At 35.7% G+C, this 27,682-nt stretch overlaps 1 protein-coding gene across 2 annotated transcripts; it reads right to left on the reverse strand.

The window, feature by feature from the left end:
* Positions 1-3,408: 3,408 nt before the first annotated feature.
* Positions 3,409-26,720, reverse strand: LOC136035621 (rab5 GDP/GTP exchange factor-like). 2 transcript variants are annotated; one of them, XM_065717508.1, is made up of 2 exons: positions 26,606-26,720; positions 3,409-5,280 (listed from the first exon to the last, which is right to left on the reverse strand). In XM_065717508.1, exon 2 carries the CDS (start codon positions 5,142-5,144, stop codon positions 3,525-3,527), a length of 1,620 nt encoding a protein of 539 aa, XP_065573580.1. In that variant the 5' UTR covers positions 5,145-5,280; positions 26,606-26,720; the 3' UTR covers positions 3,409-3,524. The 2 variants fall into 2 exon arrangements, with proteins under 2 accessions (XP_065573580.1, XP_065573579.1); XM_065717507.1 differs by lacking the exon at positions 26,606-26,720 and adding an exon at positions 20,771-21,072.
* Between the last annotated feature and the right edge of the window lie 962 nt (positions 26,721-27,682).

The following is a 27,682-nucleotide window of genomic DNA, read 5'->3' on the forward strand; positions in this document are numbered from 1 at the left end:
GCTTAATACCGGTCAGGATTTAAAATAAGAGCTCTGAGACACGAGGTCCTTCTAAATATCGAGATTCAGTAAGATCCGATCACCCATTCATACGTTAAAAATACCTCAATTTTCTAATTTTCCTCTCCCTTCAGCCCTCCAGAAGGTCGAATCGGGGAAAACGACTTTATCAAGTGAATTTGTGCAGGAACTTGACAAGCCTGCCAATTTTATCGTCCTAGCACGTCCAGAACCACCGAGCTCTCCAAAGCAGGGGACCCCCCCATGACTCCCCCAAAGAGAGCGGATCCAGTCTGGTTACACTAATCACGTATCTACGACATTTGCTCATTCTACCCACATTCTACCTACAAGTTTAATCCCAATTTCACCACTCCAAGCGTTTTCAAAGATTTGCGGTTTCCCCCTCCAACTCCACCTAATGTGAACAGATCTGGTCAGAATTTAAAATAAAAGCCCATAGACATGAATTCCTTCTAAATATTAAATTTTATTAAGATCTGGTAGCCCATTCGTGTTAAAAATACCTCAATTTTTCATAATTAACACACACCCCCAAAGAGAGCGGATTCAGTCCGGTTATATCAATCACATATCTAAGACTTACGCTTATTTTTCCCACCAAGTTTCATCCCAAAATCTCCACTCTAAGCGTTTTCCAAGATTTCCCGTTTCCCCTTCAACTCCCCCCAATATCCCTGGACACGGTGGGGATTTAAGAAGAGCTCTAAGACACGATATTCTTCTACATACTAAATTTCTTTTAGATCCGATCACCCATCCATAAGTTGAAAATACCTTAATTTTTCAATTTTTCCTCTCTCTCCAGACCCATAGATGGTCGAATCGGGGAAACGACTGTTATCAAGTCAATCTGTCCAGGTACCTGACACGACTACCAATTTTTATCGTCCTGGCACATCCAGAAACCCCGAACTCACCAAAGCACTAGAAATCCCCCCAACTCCCCCAAAGAGAGCAGATCCGGTCCAGTTATGTCAATAATGTATCTAGAACTTGTGCTTATTCTTCCCATCAAGTTTCATCCTGATCTCCTCACTCTAAGTGTTTTCCAAGATTTCCGTTTTCCCTTCCACCCACCTATATCCCCGGGTCCAATTCGAATTGAAAATAGAGCATCTGAGACACAAGATCTTTCTATATATCAAGTTTCGTTAAGATCATATCACCCATTCTGAAGATAAAGAAACTCACTCAGTTTTCCCGTTTTCCAAAATTTCTGATTTTCTGCTCCAACTCCCCCCAACAATACCAGATCTGGTTGGGATTTTAAATAAGAGCACTGAAGCACAGGACCCTTCTAGATGTCAAATTTCATTAAGATCTGATCACCCCTTCATAAGTTAAGACCCCCCTCCAAAACCTCCCCAAAGAGAGGCAATCCGGTCTGATTATTTCAATCACGTATCTAGGACTTGCACTTATTCTTCCCACCAAGTATCATCACGATGTCTTCACTCTAAGCGTTTTTCAAGATTTCCGATTTCTTACTCCAACTCCCTCCAATGTCACTGGATCCGATCAGGATTTAAAATAAGAGCTCTGAGACACAAGGTCCTTCCAAAAATCAAATTTCATTAGGATCCGATCACCTGTTCGTATGTTAAAAATTTTCTGAATTATCGAATTAGGCCCCCCCCCCCCAAATTCCCGAGAGAGCAGATCCATTCCAGTTATGTCAATCACGTATCTCGGACTTGTGATTATTTTTCCCACCAAGCTTCATCCCGATCCCTCCACTCTAAGCGTTTTCTAAGATTTTAGGTCCCCCCCAACTCCCCCTAATGTCACCAGATCCGGTCAGGATTTAAACTAAGAGCTCTAAGACATGATATTCTTCTGAATATCAAATTTCATTGAGATCCGATCACCCGTTCGTAAGTTAAAAGCACCTCATTTTTTTCTATTTTTTGAATTAACCGTCCCCCCACTCCCCCAGATGGCTGAATCGGGGAAAAGACTATTTTAATTTAATCTGGTCTGGTCCCTGATACGCCTGCCAAATTTCATCGTCCAAGCTTATCTTGAAGTGCCCAAACTAGCAAAACCACGATAGACAGATAGACCGATAGAACGACAGAAATTGCGATCGTTAAATGTCACTTGGCAAACACCAAGTTCCATAAAAAAAAGAATCGGAGATATCGAAATCATTATAACAAATATTGAAATAATCTAAAAATATCTATATATTATTTAATCAAATTATCGCCCAACACATCGAATTTAAAGCGAAACCTCTCAACAAACTTATTTAATAACGGACTCGAAGCATAACAGTAGTTCGCTTTGGATGCATGATCTAATTGTCCATAGGCAGTTTTCCTCTGCGTCACCTTTGTCAACGTAGCACCAATCAGTCATTAAAAAGGAAAATGTGACTTAAATCATACAAACAAGGTGGAACATTTTTCTGGTGTTCTAACCATAACTGTCTTCTTCAGAATACTGCTTAACTTCTTCTGCTTCAGAACACTACTCTACTTGTTCCTCTTCAGAATACTACTCTACTTTTTCTCCTCCAGAATACTACTCTACTTAGTCTTCTTCAGAATACTACTTTACTTCTTCTTATTCAGACTACTATTCTACGTATTCTTCTTCAGAATATTAATCTATTTCTTATTTTCTTCTTCTACTTCACAATTCTACTTTCTTCTTTTTCTTCTGAGAACTTCGCTACCTCTTCTTCTTCAGAATACTGCTCTACTACTTCTTCAGAATCCTACCATATTGTCTTCTTCAGAAAACTACTCTACTTTTTCTATTTCAGAATACTACTTTACTTCTTCTTCTTCAGAATACTGCTCTACTTGGCGTATGAAACAAGAAAAAAAAGAAAAAAAGTAAAAACAATAAAAAAACAGCCAGAAATAAATAAAAGACAATTCACCAATTAAATTGGACAAGTATTCTTCGATTCTTTTATCTTCAAGTATTCTTAAAATGTATTTACTATCCTAATTCTTCTTCTTCTTGTTAACTTCCTTAAGAAAAGAGATAAGCTTCTACATTTATCAACATTTTTGAACGACTTTTTGACCTATTTTTCAATCTTAAAAGCGTTGCAAAGCTAATTCGAAATACTTATCCCGCAGATAGGTAAAGCTATCGAATGATGGTGAAATTGTTTTACGTTAAAACAGAAGATGCCCAAAAAAATAACATACGAAAAATTGCACTGGGAATATTAACTCAATTAAATGTACCAGACCTTAAAGGTAAGAGAACATAAAGATAAAAAGACATAAAAAATAGGGGGACATAAATCCTGAAGAGAATGAGAAAAGCTTCAATCAGCTAACATTTAACGTATCTACTGTTCAGATTCATCAGGTTCGCCTGAACAAAGAAATAACTCAAAGTTCTCTAATAAATCACTCAGTATTTCATTCTGGAATTTTATTTTTAACTCGTTTTCAAAAAGACAATTTAACAATACCTAGTCCTAAGGAAACCGTTGAATTTTCATCGCGGCAAAATTTTTTTTTTTTTTTTTTTTTTTACTGAAACTTGGGTATAACTGACTCTAGAGCACTCATGCCAAAGGCATCTACTTCAGAGGGTTCATTTGCTTCACAATGTATCACCGGAATTTTTTTTCCACCAACAAAAAATGCTTCATCCACTTGACTGAGTCCTGAAGAATGTGGACCAACTACAGTTGGAACTAAAGGAGGTGGTAAATCTTGGGGAGCATCGCCCAGAAAATCTAAATTCGGTCCCTTCAACTTCATTGGATACTGAGCTAGCACCTCCTTAACTTCCTTGGCAATATTTTCATTGAAATCCTGAATCTCTTTTTCAACAAGTACTGTATCACTTTCAAGTTCTTCATACTTTAATTGCATATCTTCCAACGTTTTTAAATTGTTATACATTACCTGTAATCCTTCTGATTGATAGTGACCATTTCTTAGAGCATTTAATGGAAATAATTCACCCGACATATAGGAGTTGAATTGCTCTTCGGTTAAATCCAGATCTTTCCCCGACATTTTCTCTATAAACTCAATAGCGATTCGGAAATTGGTAAAATAATATCCACTTTCACCTGATTCAGATCGGGCAGGATTGGCAAAATGAGTGATATACATAATATTCGACCACAATCGGGGAGGATTAGCCCTAAGCAGGATATAGATGAGCGTTGGTAAAAGATCATCCGCAGACCCACCAGTGTCACCCGAATTTTCAACAGACTCGCCAACAATCTGAAATGATAATTTACAGGTTTCTACAATCAGCTCAAGTTTGTCCTGAGGAATCCTCTTTGAATCGATTTCTATAAGATTCGATATTGCTTGTACCATTAGTTTTTGGACGGAGTCCAATTTCTCATTTACAACACAATCAATCATTTCTGGAGTTATCCAATTCATCTGCCTTATCTTCTTTTGCAAACTCAAATCTTTATCTTCCTCGACTGAGAAGCCATTATAAGTAAGCTTACGGTACAATCTTGTACAGAGGTACTGTTCAACCTTATCGGCTAAGGACTCCACATCATCAGAGCTTAAATGGTTAAAATTATGTTCTAATTTATCCTTGAAGCTTTGATATATGTCCTTGAAGATATTTGATAAATCTTCGTTGTGTGTTTGTTCATCATTAAGAGATTGCTCAATTTTCCTAAAAGCCTGCTTCACGAAGGAGAAAACCTCAGATTCGATATGAGAACCATGAGTCTTTAAAGAGGCGGATATGACTTCGACAACCCTTCGAGATTCTGGACTCAAGCTACGATCTTTAGAAGGACTCTTCCTAAGAAGCTTAGTTGCTGAACTCTTACCAAATGAAGGACTTGCAAGCTTTCGACGCTCATCGATACGAGGCAAAGACGATTTTGCTGATTGTAAAGTAGTTTTCATACTCTCACCAACGTCACTCACTGATCTTGACACTTTACTTTTCGTTTTCTCTAAAAAATCTAAAGGTTTTGCACGCGCTTTTCCAATGTTACCAGCCTCTTTACATTTTGAGCAATATCCACCCCATTCTGAATTACCATAAAAACCACAAGAATTTTTGCAAAGCAAGTCGACTTCACTAACGTAAAACCTCGCTGGAGCTTCTGATCGTCGTGAATGTCTGTTCTTCGAACGAACTTTCACAAAAGACATTTCTTCTCTAAAACTCCACTACTTCTTCTTCAACAAACGACGGATGAGATGCCACAAACAAAGGTGTATAACGTCGACGAAGCTCAAGTGCCTTCTCGTACAGGGGAATGTCAAGATAAGCAGCAGAACGATGAAACTAAAACAAAGAAAAAAAAACTTCAAAAACTAAGAAAGCTATCAATACCACGACAAAGTTCATTTTCAATATGAGGTGTAACATATCATTGTGAAGATAGAGGACGAATGGAAAATTGCAGTCTTAACAGTACCGACCAAAAAGGAATCCGATTGTTTAAACTGTTTAAATGGATATTTACACAACCATATACTACTAGTACTAAAAACTGACTGCAGCACCAAGCCACCTGAGGCCAACTCAGCTACGTACGCTTCTCCACCCTCCCACTCTATTCAAAGCCTCCCTCTTGACACCCTTTCAGGAGGTTCCCATTTCCCTTACGTCATCCTCCCACCGCGGTCGGGGACAAGCTGCTTTCCGTTTGACTCTAGACGGTTGGCCGACAAGGACAATATTTGGCAATTTTTCATCCTTGATCCGCAGAAAGGGCCCAAGCCATCTAAGCATTTCTCGCATTATCTCCTTTCTCTATGTACTTTCGTAAAGCCTATTATTTCAGTCAACCAAAAGATCAGTTTCAACAGTGTCACTGAATAATATTAACGGTAATGTGTTTTTTTTTTCGAAAATTAGCATGCATTATTTTGGTGTAAAAAATCTAGATAGGTGAAGACTTAGAAAAATTCGTTTAAAAGATCTAAAGCCGAACTGGCCAGCCATGACGAAAACAAAGAAATGGATACAAAGACGAAAAACATGTCCATGGCCATTAGATGAAAGTGAAGAGAAACAACAAAAATTCAACAAATATTTAGCCTTAATTTTGGACAAATATTTCTTCACGTAAATAACATCAGCTTGATAAAGTTATTCATATATAGTTACTACTCATTTAATAAGATGATGGATCTGGAAATCCTAACTTAAAAAAAAAAAGATAAAAAAAAGAAGATAGAATTCGACCTCATAACCAAAAATACTTACTGACACAAATTAAGTAGCCTATGGTATATGCTTTGAAAAAGTGGCTTTATTTTTCTTTGAATATCATTTGCTGCTTGTAATTTGATAAATAATTCCTTGAATTCTTTTGAATTCTTTTTTTTTTCCTTTTTTTTTGCACGAGGGACGGCTTGTATGAAAGCAGACGGGGACATGGTACCTTTACACTTATTGGCTAGGACTCTCCGAAAAAAGTTTTTTTTTCATTTATGGTTTAAAATTGAGCCATTTTGTTCTAAAACTGAAGTACAAGATGACACAATTTCAGGCCATAAAAATAATGTTTGTGCCTTCTCACTTGCAAAATAGTGTCCTTAGAAAGACTAAATGCGTTCTTTAAGTGGAGAGCTCTATTCAGTTTAAATATTATCTGCATTATTCATAAAATAAGAAATTAAAAAAAAAGCTAAAATCTAACCTCATTGAGAATATAAATTTAAAAAAAAGCGAAAATACTCAATAAAATAAAGAATATTACACGAAATTGAAAAATGAACAAAGATTGTGTTTACATTGCACCTGTAATTTTTTTTAGTTGATACTTAAATTTTGTATTAATATTTGAGCTCACACAATAAAAGCAATAAATGGGCAATAAAAATGGTGTTTGTCCAAACTTATTTCGTGTGCAACTAGGTTATCTAGGGAAAAAAGTCCGTTTGTGTGTCAATACGTGGTTTGCTGACAGTACAATTCCATTGCTTTCCATAATTTTCTTCTGTAGTTCCCGTAACTGTTAGTAATGTATTATATTTTCATCATATTTTGGTATATTTCAGCTAACTTCACTTCCTGAGCGGGGTTGCTTTAATACATAAGTACCCTATATCTTTAGGGATAAAATGACTCCCCCCTGTACGCGGGGAAAGGTCTGAAAGTTATAAAATTTGCACATTGTTTACGTATAGTATTTGTTATTGAGAAGTATACACAATATTTTTTTCTGGGGGGGTATGCTTTGGGTGGGTTTCCATAGGGAGAATTTTACGTGGAAAGGGAAATTTACAGTGGGTGAACTTTGTAGGGGAAATTTATAATGGGGATATTTGACATAATTCCTATACGAAACATTTTTAATTGTCTTACTTTCTCTTTGCCAACTCAATTTTGCAAGTGACTTATACTATGGGGAATTATCCGGAAGTATTTTCAGCATGTTTGGATTTCTGGGAAAAGAATTCAATGGAAGGGGGGATTTCTGGAGAGATCGAGAAAACAATAAAAATTAACATATTTTTCAAATGAAGGTATGCTAAGGACAATTTTTCTGGCTGAATAGTCCGCAAGAAATTTTACGGAAGGGGGTGGAGTGTATTTTATGTTTGATTAAATTTCTTTGGAGGAGTTTCATGTGAAGGGGAATTTTCCACAGAGGGTGAGCCAGATTTACCTGCCTTATTTTAAAATGGTCAGAAATTAAATAATAAAATTCAAGTTTTTTTCTTATTTGAAAGTAAGGAGCAACGTTAAAACTCAAATCAAACAGAAATTATTCCGTATATGAAGGGGTTGTCCGTCTTCTCAATACCTTCTTTGTTACGCAAAGATGTGACTGTTGTCCCAATTTTTGAGGAACGGCTACTGGGCGATTTAATTAGAATAGCAAGTTTTTTTAAGTGTTAAAAACTAGCGTAAAGAGCAAAGTATTGACGAGGGGGCGGCCCCTTCATACGGAATAATTTATCTTCATTCTGGGCTTTAATCTTGCTCCTTGCTTTCGGTTATTTTTTACTTAATTATTTAATTCAGTTTCTTAGAACGAGTGTCCAAGGAAAACACACTTTCAAATTTAGCTTCCAAAGAAATTTTCAAGACAAATTTTCTTGAAAGCGTTATTACCCGAAATTGTGGTTGGATACCACGTAATATTGTAATCCGTGAGCCATTTCTAGGCAAGTCAAAGAGTAAATAAAACTGCATAAATTGCTCCAAAAAAATGTATTCTGGCATTAGTTTTTATGTCCTCATAAAAAAATTTAATAAGTGAATTTATACTTTTTTACTGTATATTGTGTCAATGTTGCGGTCCTTATCCTTGGACTTTTTCTATTTAGGTTAGGTTAAGACCCTGCTATGGTTTTCTTCAATTTACCGAAAAATTTCTTTTTAATTTAGTGGTTTATATATCCATAATATCCAGCTACTTCAACCCCCTTCCACCTCCCGCATATTTCTCAAACATATTCTTAATCTTAGAACGAGTGTCCTGGCCGAAGAAGAAAAATAAAGGGTTAAGAAGAATGAAGGTGCTTTCCTCGACAATAAAACAGCATCCATTTAAAGAAGAACTACATTTATTTTCATCAAGTTTGGATGTAGCTGGAGTCTTGCGACCTCAACCTAGGATTTCTCGTTGTTTACTTCGGCAAAGGAGGTATCCACGTGGAAAAAATCAACCGCAACAAAATTTTTGGCAACAGAAAATGTTTTGTACATTAATTTTATATGCAAGCTTTAGTACCTGATATTGTAGACGAAAGAGCGCCACAGAATATGGCAATCTGTGAGCCATTGTTAGGTAAATTGACAGATAAATAAAACCCTCACAGATTCACGTTAGGTTAGTTTCTAGCTGAATTATTTTATACTTATGAATGCAATTACTCTATATTGCGCCTAAATACATGATTCTTAGCGGTCCTTGTCATTAAAATTTGTCTATTCAGGTTAGGATACGACCCTGGTAGGGTTTTCTTCAAAATTACCATTCATTTTACCTGTTTATGTAGTTAGAGTGTTCCAGCTAATTTCCCAGCCTATTTTTTGCAAATGCAATTAAAAATCATAGAACGATTTCCATTGGTAAACCCAAAGAAAAAACTCAGTTTTGAATCTGATCTTCAACGAAAATCTCAAGTTGTTTATGTATTTATAGTATCCTGATAATTCCGCTCCCCACGACCCAAAGAAAACACTTTTGAATTCGACTTTCTAAGATTTTTTTTTAGCTGTTTGCCCCCCCCCCCTCCCGGATGATTCGACGGTTACCCCTCGGAAGATTCTCCTTGCGATTGTAATTTTCCTCATTTGATAAAAAAAAAAACTCCAGTTCAATCAAAATTCCGTCTCTTGTACTTTTTTTCATCTGTCACGGTGCAATATATTCGTACAGACAAACATGGTTTAACTGATTCATTTCAAATGTCCAATTTATTTCAAATTCATTTCAATTCATACTAGTCAAACCACAAATTCTTGATTGATCTTGATAAATTTTTATTAGACTTTAAAAAGATTTTTATTAATTATATCAATATTAAATTACATTAAATTCATATTAGGTTATATTTAAATTATGTTAATTTATACATTAAACTAAATTAATCAATGTTATAAATAAATAGCAATGTTATCCTATTATAAATAAGCAGCATTTTAAAAAGCGATTATACCATTCTTCCATCAAAAAATATTAGCGGAAATTTTTACAATGATACATAAAAAGGGTAAAGATACTCCAAAACCATTGTTGGCACAGAGGACAATGGTTGCTGGGTCGTATTTACAGAGAGGGGTAAAAAGCCTGTCGCCTAACCGTCCGGCAGTGGGAATCAAAACCGGGGTCCCGTATTGCCAAGTAAAAGGTCAATCAGGGGAGTAACTCCAGCATTTTTAATGGGGGAGGGGGGTAGCAAGACGAATCCATATCTGGATAATCAAGGGAGATGGGCTATATAACAGTTTTTTCTCCAATTTAGGGGGAACTGCCCCCTTGTCCCCCCCAAAACGACGCCCCTGAGATCAATCCACTGTGCTACCACATCCACATCATATACCACAACCATGTATATCTTAAAAATAGGAAAATTGGGGCTTCAATTTTCTTGGGTATGCAGTTTTTTAGTACTCATGAGGAGGGAGGATAAACAGAAAAAAACCTGACCAAAAAAGAAACTAAAATAAAAAATAACCCAAAAACATACACTACCAAATTGCTTAAGGAGGTCAAGCCTTTTCCTTGGGAATCAACAAATTGTTGATTTTCACAGACAAAAGAAGTTGTTAAAGCACTAGTTTTCCCAGTTTGCCCTAACGGGTTGATGTGACAAGTCTGACGAAAATGTGGCACTACATTAAAACCTCATTTATTTTGAAACAACCAAACAAACAAAAACTTAGAAAATGACATTTTTCAAGTATTAACAGACCTAATATGATCTAATATGGTATTAACAGACCTAATAAGGGAGGGGATGTATGTAATTTGATGTCCTTTTTACTTTGAAAACTAAAAATGTGCATTAAGCATTTAAGCAAATTTCTACTACATAATTTGTTTGTGTACATTTGCATTTTCTGTTGTTATTACTGATTTGAGTTCTACTGAATCATACAGTTTAAGTTGGTGGTGCGTATCATTAGCAAAACTTGGAAATATTACTTGCACTAGGTCATCATTGCACATGGCGTAGATAGCTGTTTGAGGCATCTATTTAGATCATTAATGTATACAGTACAAGAAATAATAGGGGACCCAAGAAAGACCCCTGTGGCACATCACACTATACTGTCATCTCTTCTGACAGAACTGTGCCTAGCTGTACTCTTTGCGTTCCTCTTTCTAGAAATGAAGCTGTCAATTTCAGACTTTTAAAATGGAGTCCAGCATTTTCAAGCTTAACCAATAAAATCTCATGAATCAGCACAGTCAAAAGCCTTAATAGTATCCAGAAAAATTGAAGCCAAAAAAGCTAAAGTTAAAAATTGAAGTTACGGTGGTAAGTAATTTTGCTTTATGGTGTGTATTAATAAAAAAAAGAAGATTTTTAGCTAACTTCTATGATAAACGTCTAGATAAGTCAGGTTTCATCACTTTTTCAAAAAATTGCATAGCCTTTACGATTCTCCTATCATTGTCTATATTCTTATTTCTTAATTTATTAATTAATTAATTTATAAATTACTTATAATTATTTAATTTATATAATTAATTTATTAATTATTAATTAATTTATACATCCCGCCTGTGCCCCCGGCGTCCCCGTTGTAGTTGTGTCCCGGTCGTGATTTGTGTCCGGATGTCCCAGTCTGTAATTTCTCTTTGAGGTTCCCGGTCGTCATTTATATTCCCTGTGCCCCGGTCGTCATTTGTGTCCCGGTATGTAATTTCATCAGTTGCCAAACATGACGTCAGTCGACAAACAACTTCATGACGCATACAGCTCAATCCTTATAATGACGTAAGTCGACAATCATGACGTCAGTCGACACAGAAACATGACGTCACTCGACACACACACACAGACAACTTATTTTTATATATATACTAGCTGTTGGGGTGGCGCTTCGCGCCACCCCAACACCTAGTTAGTGGGGCGCTTCGCGCCCCCCAAGCCCCCCCGCGCGCGTAAGTCGTTACGCGCCATATCAGTTACGCGCCATTGTAGTTGTGTCCCTGTGTCCCACCTGTGAATATAGATAGATTTATATATGTGTTTCAAACTACGTAAAAATTGCGAATATACAACATTTTTGGCTTTCCCACTACTGGGAGCTTTCCGTTTCCAATTGCCAGCAATTGATCTGAAAATGTTTGACCAGAGTCATCGTTTTGCAATCGGACACGCATATTTTTAGTTAATTTTAATATTTTTATGTGTGCCCATAAATTAGAATTTTTCAGGCAAGCATTCATTTCGTCTGCAGGAGTTAAACTACGTAAAAATTGCGAATATACAACATTCTTGGCTTTCCCATTGTCTGTGCATATACAAAGCCGTATGTACTTATAATGACGTCACATGCAAACGCTCTTTTTACAAACAAACAAACATGCATACACACAACTCGTTTTTATATAGATATATAGATAGATAGATACAATACAAATTAACTGCGTAAAACTTGCGAATATACAACATTCTTCGCTGTCCAATTGTCGCTGCATATAAATAGATTGTCAGGTTTACCGACCCTCGAACATGCAACTTACAATTGTCCATGGGAAAAACAATCAGTATTAAGATCTATACCACATTTTTCTAATGATTGACCTTGAGCTTTGTTAATGGTGATTGCAAATGCTAATCGAATTGGGAATTGCAATCTTTTAAATTGAAAAGGCAGATCCGTTGGAATCATGGGAATGCGAGGAATAAGAACAGCCTCACCCTCAAAAGGCCCTGTCAAGATTGTGGCCTCTATTTGGTTTTCCATTGTTTTTTTTTACGGCAAGTCGCGTGCCATTGCAAAGCTTTGGTGGGTTGATATTTCTTAAAAGTATTATTGGTACGCCTATTTTTAGTTGTAGCACGTGTGGTAGAAACCCTGAAAGATCTATGGAATTTAAAAATTCAGATGGATAATTAACCGCTTCATTTGGTTCCAAAACTGTGTCTACTGACTTGTAAAGGACTGCCTGGTCTCGAATCTTGGTCAAAACAATATTGTTGATTTCGTGGACGTCTATATTTTTGGGTGCGAGAATCGCTCTTTCACTTAGCCATTTATTATTTCTATAATTTTTTAGAATATTCGGAAATACTTTTTCAATCAATTCATTTTTGGACGTCACTAAATTACAGAAATCAGCAGGTAGTTGTATACGTCCTGAAATTGAGTCTATCGTATCATAAATGTCTTTTTGTTCCGACGTTAACTTGGAAATGTTATTTTGTACATACGACAATAGATCACTCGTACTGTAACTTTGTTCACGATCCAATTCTACACATGTCGAAACAGCAGCGATACGGTTAGGTGAAGGCATTCCCAAATCCTGAAGAGGTTTGTTTGCCATACGTACGCACAAATCTTCTATAATAACTAAAGTGTAGTTATAAATTTCTGATGTAAAATCAAAAGTCATATCTGACGTCTCTAACTGTTTTCGATGGAGTATATCTTCGGACATTTTTGACTTATATTTTTCCCATAACTCTGTAGGAGCTGATGGAGAGCAAGTTGTTAAAATGATGCCAAACAATGCACGAATTTGACTTGGGATTGACGTTTCGCACGCGTCATTGATGCAGTTATCCCTGTGTTGGTCATTCTCCAATAAATTCAGAGCTTGGCATGCACTACGGTAAGTGTCATGTATAGTACCGTTTACAGTTCTCAAATACTCAAAGGATGTCGGACCGGGTACATTCACCAAAAGCAGGCGTAGAAAGAAGCATTCATGTTGATTGGGGTGAACGGTGTAGAGTCTTCCTATCGTGGTATCTTTGAGGATGGTAGGTTGGCCGTCGACTGACTTACCCTGTTTTCGACGTTCAAATACTTTATTTTTAGTATTCCACGTGTAATACGATGTTTTTGATAATAATGGGGAATATGGAACAACCCACTGGTTATCTACTTCGATGGTGGTACCGTTGTCATTGTAGGTTCTTCAGTCATTTTACAATTAGAAATTTCTCTTTCAACGGTCTTCTTACAATTAAAAATTTGTCTTCGAACGATATTCTTAAATACCTGTGTCCTGGTCGTCATTTATATTCCCTGTGTCCCGGTCGTCATTTGTGTCCCGGTATCCCAGTCTGTAATTTCTCTTTGAGTGTCCCAATCGTTATTTATATTCCCTCTGTCCCGGTCGTCATTTGTGTCCCGGTCTGTAATTTCTCTTTGAGTGTTTTTTCTTTTTAGTATTTTTTAGTTTTTTACATTTTTTCTTTTTTCAGTTTTCTTTTTCTTCTTTATTTTTCAGCTTCACTATGAAATACATATCGCCGAACCTTTGTTTTTTTAACTAAAATCTGGTAGGCATTGATGACCTTATCCAAGTCAAAATCCCAAACCCAATCATCATCGCTATCATTTTCAGTTTTGATATGTTTTGACTCTCGCTGTCCAGGTGGATCTTCATCTAACTGCGCGGTTTTGCGTTCTTTAGCCTCAAGCCTGTTTCCTTGCTGTTCTTTTGATTCCTCGGCACGCTTTCTTTTCTGACTTTCTCTATCAGCAGCAAGTTTTTTGGCATAGACTCTTTGAGCATCTTCATCGGCTTTTGCCATTGTAAGTTCATCAGTCATTTTAAACTTAAACATTAATAGATTTCTACGTGAACATGTATGTCTTAAATATCTTTAATGACGTCACCGTCATAGCAAAAATGACGACAACTAACTTCATGACGTCAGTCGACACAGAAACATGACGTCACCTAATCCACAGACAGACAGACAACTTATTTTTATATATATAGATATTTCTTATAGTCTATTAATTGTCTATTTCTTCAGTTATATCTATATTTCTTGTTTTGAAAAACCCTCCCCACTTCTACAAAAAAATTCCACGTGTATGCTAGATTTACATAGAAACCGAATTGCCAGTCACAACTAAATTATCGTCTAATTGGCCCGGAACCTACGCCTCCCTCAATTGGCGAATTCTCCCAGGGGACTACTTATCACTGAAACCTATTGAGAAGTCGTGATTTGATTATGGAATTTGATTGAAAAGATAATGGAATTGTGTTAGCAAAGTTTTCAATCAAAACCGGTTGCCGTACAGGAAATTCGAAGAGCTTTAAAATTAATTAAATGACATTTCATTTGAGATGATTTTTGGCATTTTCCTATCAAGTATGTTAGTGTTTCAGGGATAATCATTTCCTGAATTTTAAAACGAAAATTCTCAACCGTTTGATAGAAGAAAAAAAAAACAGAATTTAAACTTCCTAATTATATACGTCTCTAAAACTAAATATATGTATCAAACAGTTCGAGGTAACGAACTGTAGTAAGGAGCGACCCGGCTCAATAGTAACCGTTGCCAGAAGACAAATCACGGATGTGTATTAATTTGTTGTTTTTTTCCCAGGGGTGATCGTTATCGCCCCAGTGGTCCTAGAATGTCGCGAGAGGGCTCATTCTAACGGAAATTAAAAGTTCTAGTGGACTTTTTAAGTGACCAAAGAAATTGGAAGGCACCTAGGCCCCCTTCCACACTCATTTTTCCCCCAAAGTCACCGGATCAAAATTCTGAGATAGCCATTTAATTCACCATAGTCGAAAAACTTAATAACAATGTCTTTGGGGACGACTTACTCCCCCGTAGTCCCCGTGGGAGGGGTTGCTAGTCACAAACTTTGACCTGTGTTTACACACAGTAATGGTTACTGGGAAGTGTACGGACGTTTTCAGAAGGATTTTTTTGGTTTGGAGGGAGGGGGAGGAAAGTTTAGGTGGGTGGAGGGGGGCTACGTGGGAGGATCTTTCCATTGAAAAACTTCTCATGGGGGAAGAGACTTTCAATGAAGGGGCCGCAGGATCTAGCATTATTTAAAAAAAAACAATGAAAAAATAAATTTGAAAAGTTTTTTTCTACTGAAAGTGAGGAGCAGCATTAAAACTTAAAACGAGCAGAAATTATTACACATATGAGAGGTTTACCTCTTCGTAATACCTCGCTCTTTACGCCAAAGTATTTTTAGTAATTTCAACGATTTATTCTATGGCCTTTGTAATTCAAGGTTCATTCTTATGGAATTGGGACAAAATTTAAGCTTTAGTGTAAAGAGCGAGGTATCGACGAGGGGTGAACCCCCTCATATCTATATATATAAAAATAAGTTGTCTGTCTGTCTGTGGATCAGGTGACGTCATGTTTCTGTGTCAGCTGACGTCATGAAATTAGTTGTCAGGTGACGTCATGTTTCTGTGCATTGTGTCGATAACAACGTTGGAGAAATTTTCTTTTTGGATGCGCCAGGAGGTACTGGTAAAACGTTTGTGATAAAACTGATTCTGGCATCAATTCGATCAAAAAATGATATAGCGTTGGCAATTGCGTCGTCCGGAATAGCCGCAACATTGCTGCCTGGTGGAAGAACTGCTCATTCCGCTTTGAAATTGCCTCTGAACTTGCATTCTACAGAAACTCCCACGTGCAATATTTCCAAATCATCTGGGATGGGTAAAGTATTGCAGCAATGCAAACTTATTATTTGGGATGAGTGCACAATGGCACACAAAAAATCGCTCGAGGCTCTGGATCAATGCTTGAAAGATTTGCGAGGGAAGTCGAAACCCTTTGGCAGCACCTTAATATTGCTTGCGGGAGATTTCAGGCAAACATTACCTATAATACCTAGATCAACTCCTGCAGACGAAATGAATGCTTGCCTGAAAAATTCTAATTTATGGGCACACGTAAAAACATTAAATTTAACTACAAATATGCGTGTCCGATTGCAATACGATGACTCTGGTCAAACATTTTCAGATCAATTGCTGGCAATGGGAAACGGAAAGCTCCCAGCAGACTCAATTTCAGGACGTATACAACTACCTGCTGATTTCTTTAATTTAGTGACGTCCAAAAATGAATTGATTGAAAAAGTATTTCCGAATATTCTAAAAAATTATAAAAATAATAAATGGCTAAGTGAAAGAGCGATTCTCGCACCCAAAAATATAGACGTCCACGAAATCAACAATATTGTTTTGACCAAGATTCGAGACCAGGCAGTCCTTTACAAGTCAGTCGACACAGTTTTGGAACCAAATGAAGCGGTTAATTATCCATCTGAATTTTTAAATTCCATAGATCTTTCAGGGTTTCCACCACACGTGCTACAACTAAAAATGGGCGTACCAATAATACTTTTAAGAAATATAAACCCACCAAAGCTTTGCAATGGCACTCGACTTGCCGTAAAAAAAACAATGGAAAACCTAATAGAGGCCACAATCTTGACAGGGCCTTTTGAGGGTGACGCTGTTCTTATTCCTCGCATTCCCATGATTCCAACGGATCTGCCTTTTCAATTTAAAAGATTGCAATTCCCAATTCGATTATCATTTGCAATCACCATTAACAAAGCTCAAGGTCAATCATTAGAAAAATTTGGTATAGATCTTAATACTGATTGTTTTTCCCATGGACAATTGTATGTTGCATGTTCGAGGGTCGGTAAACCTGACAATCTATTTATATGCAGCGACAATTGGACAGCGAAGAATGTTGTATATTCGCAAGTTTTACGCAGTTAATTTGTATTTTGGAACCAAATGAAGCGGTTAATTATCCATCTGAATTTTTAAATTCCATAGATCCTTCAGGGTTTCCACCACACGTGCTACAACTAAAAATAGGCGTACCAATAATACTTTTAAGAAATATCAACCCACCAAAGCTTTGCAATGGCACGCGACTTGCCGTAAAAAAAGATTGGAAAACCTAATAGAGGCCACAATCTTGACAGGGCCTTATGAGGGTGAGGCTGTTCTTATTCCTCGCATTCCCATAATTCCAACGGATCTGCTTTTTCAATTTAAAAGATTACAATTCCCAATTCGATTAGCATTTGTAACCACCATCAACAAAGCTCAAGGGCAATCACTAGAAAAATGCGGTATAGATCTTAATACAGATTGCTTTACCAATGTACAATTGTATGTTGCATCTTTGAGGGTCAGTAAACCTGACAATCTATTTATACGCACAGACAATGGGACAGCGAAGACTGTTGTATATTCACAAGTTTTACGTAGTTAATTTGTATTGTATCTATCTATCTATCTATCTATCTATATAAAAACGAGTTGTGTGTATGCATGTTTGTTTGTTTGTAAAAAGAGTGTTTGCATATGACGTCATTATTAGTACATACGGCTTTGTATATGGACAGACAATGGGAAAGCCAAGAATGTTGTATATTCGCAATTTTTACGTAGTTTGAAACACATATATAAATCTATCTATATTCACAGGTGGGACACAGGGACACAACTACAATGGCGCGTAACTAATATGGCGCGTAACGACTTACGCGCGCGGGGGGGGCTCGGGGGGTGCGAAGCGCCCCACCAACTAGGTGTTGGGGTGGCGCGAAGCGCCACCCCAACAGCTAGTATGTAATAAAACATACGAATATAGAAGTTCGTTACGTAAATAATTCGTAAATTACGTATATCTTTACTAATGAAAATGTTCGTAAAAAATTAAAAGTTCTAGTTGCCTTTTTAAGTAATCAAAAATTGGAGGGCAACTAGGCTTCCTCCCTCGCTCCTTTTTTTCAAAATCTTCCGATTAAAACTATGAGAAAGCCATTTAGCCAAAAAAAATTAATATGCAAATTTCGTTTTAATTATTTATGTGCGGAGAGCCAAGATCAAAACATGCATTAATTAAAAAACGTCCAGAATTAAATAAAAAAATTTTTTTTAGTGAAAGTAAAGAGCGACATTAAAACTTAAAATGAAAAGAAATTACTCCGTATATGAAAAGGGCTTTTCCTCTTCAACGCCCCGCTCTTTACGCTAAAGTTTTTTACTGTTAAGAAGTTAAGTTTTACTGTTAAGAAGTAGAGTTAAGAGAAAGTCAAACTTTATCGTAAAGAACGGGGCGTTGAAGAGGAAAAGCCCCTTTCATATACGGAGTAATTTCTGTTCGTTTTAAGTCTTAATGTCGCTCCTTACTTTCATTTAAAAAAACTTGTTTTTTTTTATTTAATCTCCAGCACAAAACAAGAGAAGTTTAAAGTTTTTTCAAAGATTTCAGGGAAAGTAAATGTCGTCTTCTAGTTTTCTGTCGTTCATTCGAATCGCTTATGCAAGCTCTACAAATTAAGGCCCTGATTAAGTGAACTTGAAAACATCGAAATTCAAAATTGAAGTTAGGGTAGCCTTCTGTCTCTCAATTCTCTAGAGACCGTCGATTGTCAAAAACCCTTCAAATAGCACTTATTTATTGGCAGAAATAGCAGGTTAATTATACCAGCTTGTCAATCTGGTCCCTAGGGCGATCTGAACGATTCTTTCTGGCAAAAAAACTTAGGTAGCTGAAAATATTCTATGGGACTGTTCGAAAACAGGAAAATACATCGAAAAATGGTTCCAATCATCTTACAGGTTATTTTCTTCTGCTCATGATAGTATCAATTTTTTTCTAAAAGCAATATCCTTCATAGAGTACACTTGTGAAAAAGATCTAGACATTTTCTAAAATTTCTAAGCAATTAGAGGAAATAGGGCAAAATTTTGCAAACATTTTGTAGCATCTTCAAGAAGCTACAGTTTGATATTAAAAGCGGTATTTTTAGCTGAAGAATACTTGAGTACTATTTAAATATAAATCTTCAATTTTAACATGGAATTTTCAAGTTCCATCGGGTCACTTAATCACAGCCTTAAGGCCAGACCGCCCAATCAATTCTAAATAGTTTGGCCACAAAAACAAAAGAATTTACAATGGACGAGATAGGCTGAATCCTTATGGTATCAAATCCTTTTAAGAATTAATTTCTGATCTTCAAGTAATGTTGAATCGGATTAACGACGCTTCTTGACTACTTAGTCGTTACTTCATCATAGGATTAACGACACTTCTTGACTACTTAGTCATTACTTTGTCATAGGATTAACGACACTTCTTGACTACTAAGTCATTACTTCGCCATAGGATTAACGACACTTCTTGACTACTTAGTCATTACTTCGTCATAGGATTAAAGAAACTTCTTGACTACTTAGTCATTACTTCGTCATAGGATTAACGACACTTCTTGACTACTTAGTCATTAGTTCGTCATAGGATTAACGACACACCTTTCTTCGACCCTGCAGTGTATTGGATTCAAACATTGGATGCCATATTAACAAGCAGAGACCAAATCCACTGCGCCACCATAGGATTTTCATCTAGTTTACCTATCTTCCATACATTTTTGAATTAATCACTATTTTGATATAAAGAAAGAAAACCGCAAGGAAATTCCACTTTGAATTCCAAGTTGGGAATCCATTCCACTCCACTTAGAAATTCCAAGTCTTAGAGACACATAAGACATACCAATATATTCGTCATTCAGCCCTCTAATATTTAAATATCTTTCTTGAAAATTCTTTTTTGAGGTATCAAACACGTAATGCCCCTGAGCCTACTTAGGTATGCCATTATATAGATACATGATGGATTCCAAAATAACATGATAATTGGAGAAGGCAGCAGTGGTAAGCATATTTAAATACCATTCACCATTTCTTTTTTTAAAGGTATCAAACAAGTAGTGCCTACAAGTTAACTTCGGTTTGCCATTTCATGGATATATGATGGATCTTAAAAAAACAATGATAATTGAAGAAGGCATCAATGGTAAGCCTTGGACAAGTTCATTTTTAGGTTCATCATGGCGTACTTTGCTTTATTTTGTTAGCGTTTGAGGTCCTTTTGAAACGCCATTTATATGGTTTTTGTCCAAGAGAATAGATAAGGGGTGGGGGTGGATTACATCATTTTTTTTTTTTTACATTTTAGACAGCTTTTAAAGGTCAGTAAGATATTGCTTTGTGTTAATAAATGTACGAGACTTATTAGGAGATATTAGGTATCTCCATGACCCAGGGAGCATCCAGAATTTTGTTTGGGGCAGGGGGTTATTTTTGGTGGTGGGGTAGAATAGAAGCTCAAAAAGCTTATCAGAAATTTATTCATATACTTTTTTTACGTTTTTTCAAGTCGGAAGAAAATTCCTGAGGGAGGTAAAAACCTGGTCCTTCTTCCCCCCTTGGATACGTCCTTGTCCATTAGATATCTAATATGCAGCATAAATTGCAAAAGGAAGCAACAGAAAAGATAATAGAAAATTTTTTACCACAATAAGAACAAAAGCCCTCTTCCTCAAATCAAGACAGGCTTCACCAAAAATGAACAAAGTTTCTTCTAGTGGTGGTAACTGTTTACAAAGCCGAAAATCACAGAACAATTCATACGGTCCACCAGACTCACCCACACTTGACAATATCCCCGTGTTCACCAACGGATCGTATACAGAAATTCTGGCAACAATGCGCACTCTACGATTAGTCCAACCTTCTAAACTAGTTAGGGATGATAACTCTTCAACGGTAAAGTTTACAAACGGAAGTATAGTGTCGCCACAAGGCATTAACTACTCTATATCCTCAGGGTTGGGCAATGGCATGCCTATTTCTCTCATATACGATTTTCCAAGTTTTTCTCCTTTTTTAAGATGCTCCTGGGTTACTGGGTTTTCTGGCTCCCAAGGACGAGGTCCACGCTTATTCTCCCAGTTATTTAAATTCTTCTGAAAAAAAAAAAAAAAACAGCATCGATATAATACCTGAATATGATAATTAATAAGACGACTAAGAGCTGTCTCAATTACAGAAAAAATATAGCACTCGGTCAACTAGCAAGTGCCATAAAAAAAAAAGCTCTTTAGGTTTATTATACTATTTTCTTTTACAAATTTCTCAAGAAAAATTCACAAAAAAAACAAAGCATTTGGCAAGGGCAGATCTAGAGCAAAATCTTAAGGGCGTCAAAATTTACCAAATTGACAAATTTATTTATTTTTTTAAGTGAAAAAACACGGAATGAGGGTGCCAGATAAACATCTTGGGGGAGGGGGTACCCGCATCCCATCCACCAATGGCGTAAGGTACCTAATATCTTTAGATTCGACAATAAACCCACATCAAGTGCCTAGATTACAATATCTAATTATATATATTCTAAAAGCTCAGTTTAAAGAGTTAGTGAAACATTCTGACTCCATTTTTTCCCTTTACCCTGCTATATTACTTTGTTTACTATTAAAACAATTTCGTACTAAAGAGTGATGCTACACCATTTTCATCACAAACACAATTTCCCCGGCTAAAACCAACTTGTTATGAGGAATTTAAAAAAAAACGCGAAGTGTCATACATGATGTAATGTTTTAGCATTAAATGGCAAATCTATGAACACGTTTTATTCATCTGAAATTGTTGTTTCTGTGTTATTCTTGGAGGCACATATACCATCAAAGACTCGTTTCATTTTTGAGGCTGGCAGCAACATCAAAACATAGATGTCACAATTGAATAGCGAATTATCCGGTAATAACCCTAACTTAGAAGGTTTTTTTTCCCTCTCTCTCTCTCTCTATACTTCTGTGCCTGTTTCGTTATTAAAACAATTTCGTACTGAAAAGTGATGCTACATCATTTTCATCACAAACACATTTCTTCAGCTAAAATCAACTTCTTACAAGAAATAAAAAAAAGAAGTGTCATACACTGTGTACTTCAAGTTCTTTTTATTCTTTGACTTTACATATTAAAAAGTATTCACATAACATCCCCCCCCCCAGCAGGGAGACTGGCTCGAAAGCCGGGCGGCAATACAGACAGTATAAACAAACAAACCCAGAAGAAACGGATGTCATCACACTTCTCACTATCTCACACCAAAAAAAAAATGCCAAAAAGCATTTACTAAAATTATTGTCATGATTTATCTGATAGCTGAACGGCCGGGAGCTACTCACAGATTAATATTTACTAATTAGCAGAACTTTGATTTTAGTTTTTAATTAGTAGTGATAGACTCTGATCAAAAAAAGATTCATATGTGTTCCAATAATTTGTAATAATGTTTCTAGGTGAAAATCTATACTGTTCGGAGACAATGAAAGACAAGAAGCTTACTTAAAGGACAACGAGTATTCTATGGTCGGACTGAGGAAGGGCCTGGAAAAAATGATTTAATTTCCTTTAGCTAACAAACACGAAAAGTACACATTGGAAAGCTAAAATTTGTCTAGCCAGAATGATATTAAAATAGCTGTAAAGACTTCGTTGGAGATTTACAGGGAAGAGAAACTGGGGAATAAAATAACATCTTATGGATTCGCATTGCTTTATTTTGTAACTTCACTACTACTACTACTACTAATATTAATAATAATAATAATAATAATAATAACTCACTGCAGCACCAAGCCGCCTGAGGCCAACACAGCTACGCACGCTCCTCCCTCTTTACACCCTCCCAGGAAGTTCCCATTTCCTTTAAATCTTTATTTATGACATCCTCCCAACCCAGACAAGGACGACCTACTTTCCGTGTAGCCCCAGACGGTTGGCCAAATAAATAATCGAATGATAATTAATTTACGAATGAACAAGATAAAAATAGATTGATTTTAAAGCATAAAAAGGAAAAAAAATAAGACGATGCATTACACCACCGTTCCTTCCCAACTTAAGCCTTAGGCTAGTGATAAAGAGCTTTCCAGCTTAAATTCTGGTCAACAATGACTCCAAGATACCGAATTGTATAATGTTTTAGCATTAAATGGCAAATCCACAAACTAATTTTGTTCATCTGAAATTTTGTTTCTGTGTTGAGTTACCTTGTTTCAGTTGTTTCTGAGTGGAGTTAAATTTCTCTTGGAGTCAACATATGCCATCAAACACACACTTCATATTTGGAGCAACATCAAAACACACAGATTGCAAAATTTAACTGCAAATTATCAGGTGAGTAAAATACCCTAATTTAAAAGTATTTTTTCCTATCTACTTCTGTGCCTATTTCGATATTAAAACAATTTAGTACTGAAGAATGATGCTACAGCATTTTTGTCACAAAGATATTTCATCAGCTACAACCAACTTGTTAAGATAAATTTATAAAAAAAAACAACGCATCAAACTATGGTGTAATATTTTTACATTATATGAGAAATCTTAAACCTAAATTTATCCACTTCAAAATGTTTTTCACTTTGTCTTTGAATGTTTCTTTTTTTTAGATGGTTTATGACCTCAAACATATACTTCAGATTCGAAGCTGGTACCAACATCAACATGTGCCTATATTGCAAAATATAATTACAAATATTCTCAAAATTTCATTTTTTTAAAAAGGGAAATAAAATACCCTAATTTAAAAGTTTTTTTCTCTCTCTACTTCTGTGCTTATTTCAAAATTAAAAACTTTTTACAATTCTACAAATTTAGGGAAATATTGGGAGCCGGTTTATATGTACCCATATTTCAGATATATGTTGCATAAACTGCAAAGAAATACTTTCTGTTTGCTTTAAGTTTCATATTTGCTGATAAAAAAAATTGGTCATTTTAAATAAAAGGGTCATTGTAAATAAAATACCCTAATTTTAGGATATTTTCTTTTGTCTGTGCTACCATGCCTATTTTAATATTAGAACAATTTAGTATGGAATAATGTTGCTACATCATTTTCTTCACAACGGTATTACACCAACTATAGCCAATTTGCTATGAGAAATAAATAGTCATATTTAGTATAATATTGAATTCAATGACCAATTATGCTGACGATATTCTAAATATAAGGCGTACAATAAAAGGAACTGAATCGAATTTCCATATTCTTAATGCTGGGTATGGAGCACTATCTACAGATTAGTATGGGTTAGTTTCAAGGTCGCAGCCAGGGGGGAGAAAGAGAATTAACAAGTTTGGAACCCCCACCCACCAGAATTGTTGTCCAACTGATAAAAAAGTAACAAAAATGCATGTAAACAGCTTTTGATTTGTTTCGTTAAGTCTTTTTCGTACCCTCCCTCCACTCCCCCTGAGCAAAAATCCTATATAAGCCCTTGGTTAGTTTCCACGTTTCATCACCCACAGTGTATTTTTTTTTATTCTGTAAATTTATGGCGCCAGGTATGATTAAATATCTGGTTTGTCCTTAGTCTTTTATCAAGGCTTTTACATGACCTTTTGACAGAGTCAACAGAGAATATATTCCCACATGTCTTGGCTAACATACAACTTTTAAATAATTAGACTTCTTATTAAAAATATACCAAACTAGTCAAGTTAAACTAAAAGAATCAACTAAATTAATGAAAAATAAGTTTTTTTTTAACTAGAAGTAAGGGACAACATTAAAACTTCAAACAAACAGAAATTGCTCTGTATATGAGGAGGGGGTTGCGCCTTCCTCAGTCCTAGTTTTTTATGCTATAAGTCTTAAAAGCTCTTTAAAATACTAATCATTCAAATTAAACTCCCTTGTGTTTGAGCAGTCTTTCTTAAAGGATTGCAACAAAAATTCATACCTTAGCGTAAAAAGCGAGGGTTGGGGATGGGGAACTCCCATCTTATACAGAATAATTTCTGTTCCTTTAAAGTTCTAATGAAGCTCCTTACATTCAAAAAAACTTATTTTTCAAACCGTACAGGAAATCCCCTTCCCTCCCTCAAGTGAACTTGCCCCTGGAAAATTTCCCCTTCCCCAAAAAATCCGTATATTTCCCAATAACAAATACTAGGCTATGTGTGAACTATGAGCCCATTGCATAACTAGCAACCCTTTCCCCCAGGACTCTGGGGGGAGGTATCATACCCAAATCCATAGATATTGGGCCTATCAACTATGCTGAATGAAATGGCTATATTAAAATTTTGATCTGATGTCTTTAGGGGATAAGAGGCATTGGAGGGGGGGTTAGTTACCACCCAGCCTTTTTCAGTCAATTATAAAGTGTACTAAAATTTTTGATTTCTGTTGAAATGAGCCCTCTCTCAATATTCTAGGACTATTGGTTCAATACGATCACCCATAGGGAAAAAATGCATCTGTAATCTTTCCTCTGGTAAAAAATATGAATTCCATATTTTAAAAAATAGGAGCTTAAAACCTCTGCAGTAGGGTTCTCTGATATACTGAATCTGATAGTATGTTTTTATTAAGATCTCTTGACTTTTTTGGCATGTTTCTCCCTTTTATGAAAATCCGAGAAATATCGCAACCTTGTAGATTTAGATGGATAGCATTAAACTTAATAAATTTCATATATTTGAATTACTGAATAAAATTCAGTTCTTCTGATCTATCTATTGTTATCAAAATCCTGTTTTTAGAGTTTCAGCTACTATTTGGCTGAGTTACTTCTTACTGACAGTTTGTTACCACAGACTGATTTCAAAGTAACTTTTTTTGGATCCAGTCCAAGATATACTTTACTTCTCGGTAGGCTAAATAGTCAAATCCATACAGAAGGGAATCTTGTTTCTGGGAAGGTTTTTTTTTTTTTTTTTTTTTTTTTTTTTTTTTTTTAAATCTATCTAGATTCTCCTCCGTTTCCCAAGTCTTGTTCATCCTTTTGCATGATCTAAAAGTACTGTTGCACTTTTATATGAATCACATTTTTCACGTGGGTGCAGTCTATGACATACTTTTTTTAGTGGGTAGGCCACACAGTTAAACTTGATAGAGAGAAAAATATGAGGATTTTTTTCCAGAGGCAATTTCCTCTGCACACAATTTTAAAATGTAAATCAACTTTGATTTATGTGTTTTTTTCACGAGTGTTTTCTCATCTTTCTATTGACATGCGCCATTTTTTCTTTTCTTTTTTTTTGGGGGGGGGGGGTGAAAAAACTTAGGAAAGACATAAAAACGCATTGCTTATATATTGATTTTACTTTTACTTTTTACCAGTTAGATACACATTTATTTATTTTTTGGGAGGGGGGGGGGGTCAGCCCCCTATTTCCCCCCTTGGTGAAGCCTCTTTCTATACCATTTAATGGGCTGATATTTGTTTATGAAACATTTTGGCAAGCAGGTGTTTAAAATATATAAATCCATACCAATGGATCAAGCTAATACAGTCTCAGATATGCTTAAATTATTTATTTACCAGTTTAATTTTTTCAAATTCGGAATCAAGTGTAACTTCACCAGGCTTTTTCATTTTTATTCCATGTTTTTCTGCTTCTTCAACAGGTATACGCCTATTTTTAGCAGCATCATATCTAGAAACATCAAAAATTATTAAAGCTATATATTATGAAACTTGGCAAAATAACAAAATAAAGAGTCCAAAACAATCGAAACTCTTTTTGTCTCAAACATATCTTAACTGCGTCTTGTAACGAGACATGTGCTCATACACTTGAGAATAAAGGGAACTTTGCCCAAATAAAAATAAAAAAATAGTGGACTAGAAATTTACTTCATTGACGTTTCACACCTGTTATAGCATCATTACATTTAAGAATATATAATACCTATTACAGCTAGAAATTATAAAAATCAACGTGTAACAATTAGAATCTTACTTTCCCAAACTCATATCTTACCATGGAATTTAATGAAATAAACACCTATACACCCTGAATGGATTCAATAGTGTCTTCCAAAGACTTTTGTAAAGCTAACTCCTTCCATCCCCCCAAAAATGACTGAAAAAAAATCCTTTTCCCTTGTTTTTAGCCAGTTTTATTTAAATTTGTAGAAAGAAATATTTAATACGCATTGTAGGTCTAAAGGACAATGACAAGAATAAACAACAATTTAATGATGAATTATCATATAAAATTGAAATTGAAGTCCTATATTTCTCAACACATGTCTCAACACTGTCATATGAGGCACAAATATGCCCTTGGTAGTTAGTTAAGTTCATTAATAAAAATAGAACTTAACAAAATGCATATACATATATATAATACATGAAAAACAAAGTCAATTAACTAAATCTTCTAGTCTACCCTGGGGAAGATAGTGAAAGGTTTGCTTTCTGACTCCCCCGCCTTAAAATTTAAGCCCAAAAATTGCTTTTGTTCAGGTTTTGGTCCCTGTCCTCTGATGAAAAGCATATGTTACCCTCTCTCTAAGGGTCGGACCTGACGATACCGGCTTAGAGCTCTAGTTTATGCTCAGCACCATGCTATCAATTAAATATAAAAGTCCAAACCTTAGAGTAGGAGTACTA

This window comes from Artemia franciscana, chromosome 14 (assembly GCF_032884065.1).
Source record: "Artemia franciscana chromosome 14, ASM3288406v1, whole genome shotgun sequence".
NCBI classification, from domain to species: domain Eukaryota; kingdom Metazoa; phylum Arthropoda; class Branchiopoda; order Anostraca; family Artemiidae; genus Artemia; species Artemia franciscana.

Coding starts and splice junctions, on each gene's coding strand:
- LOC136035621 (XM_065717508.1), bottom strand. CDS start 5,144: ATGTCTTTTGTGAAAGTTCGTTCGAAGAACAGACATTCACGACGATCA.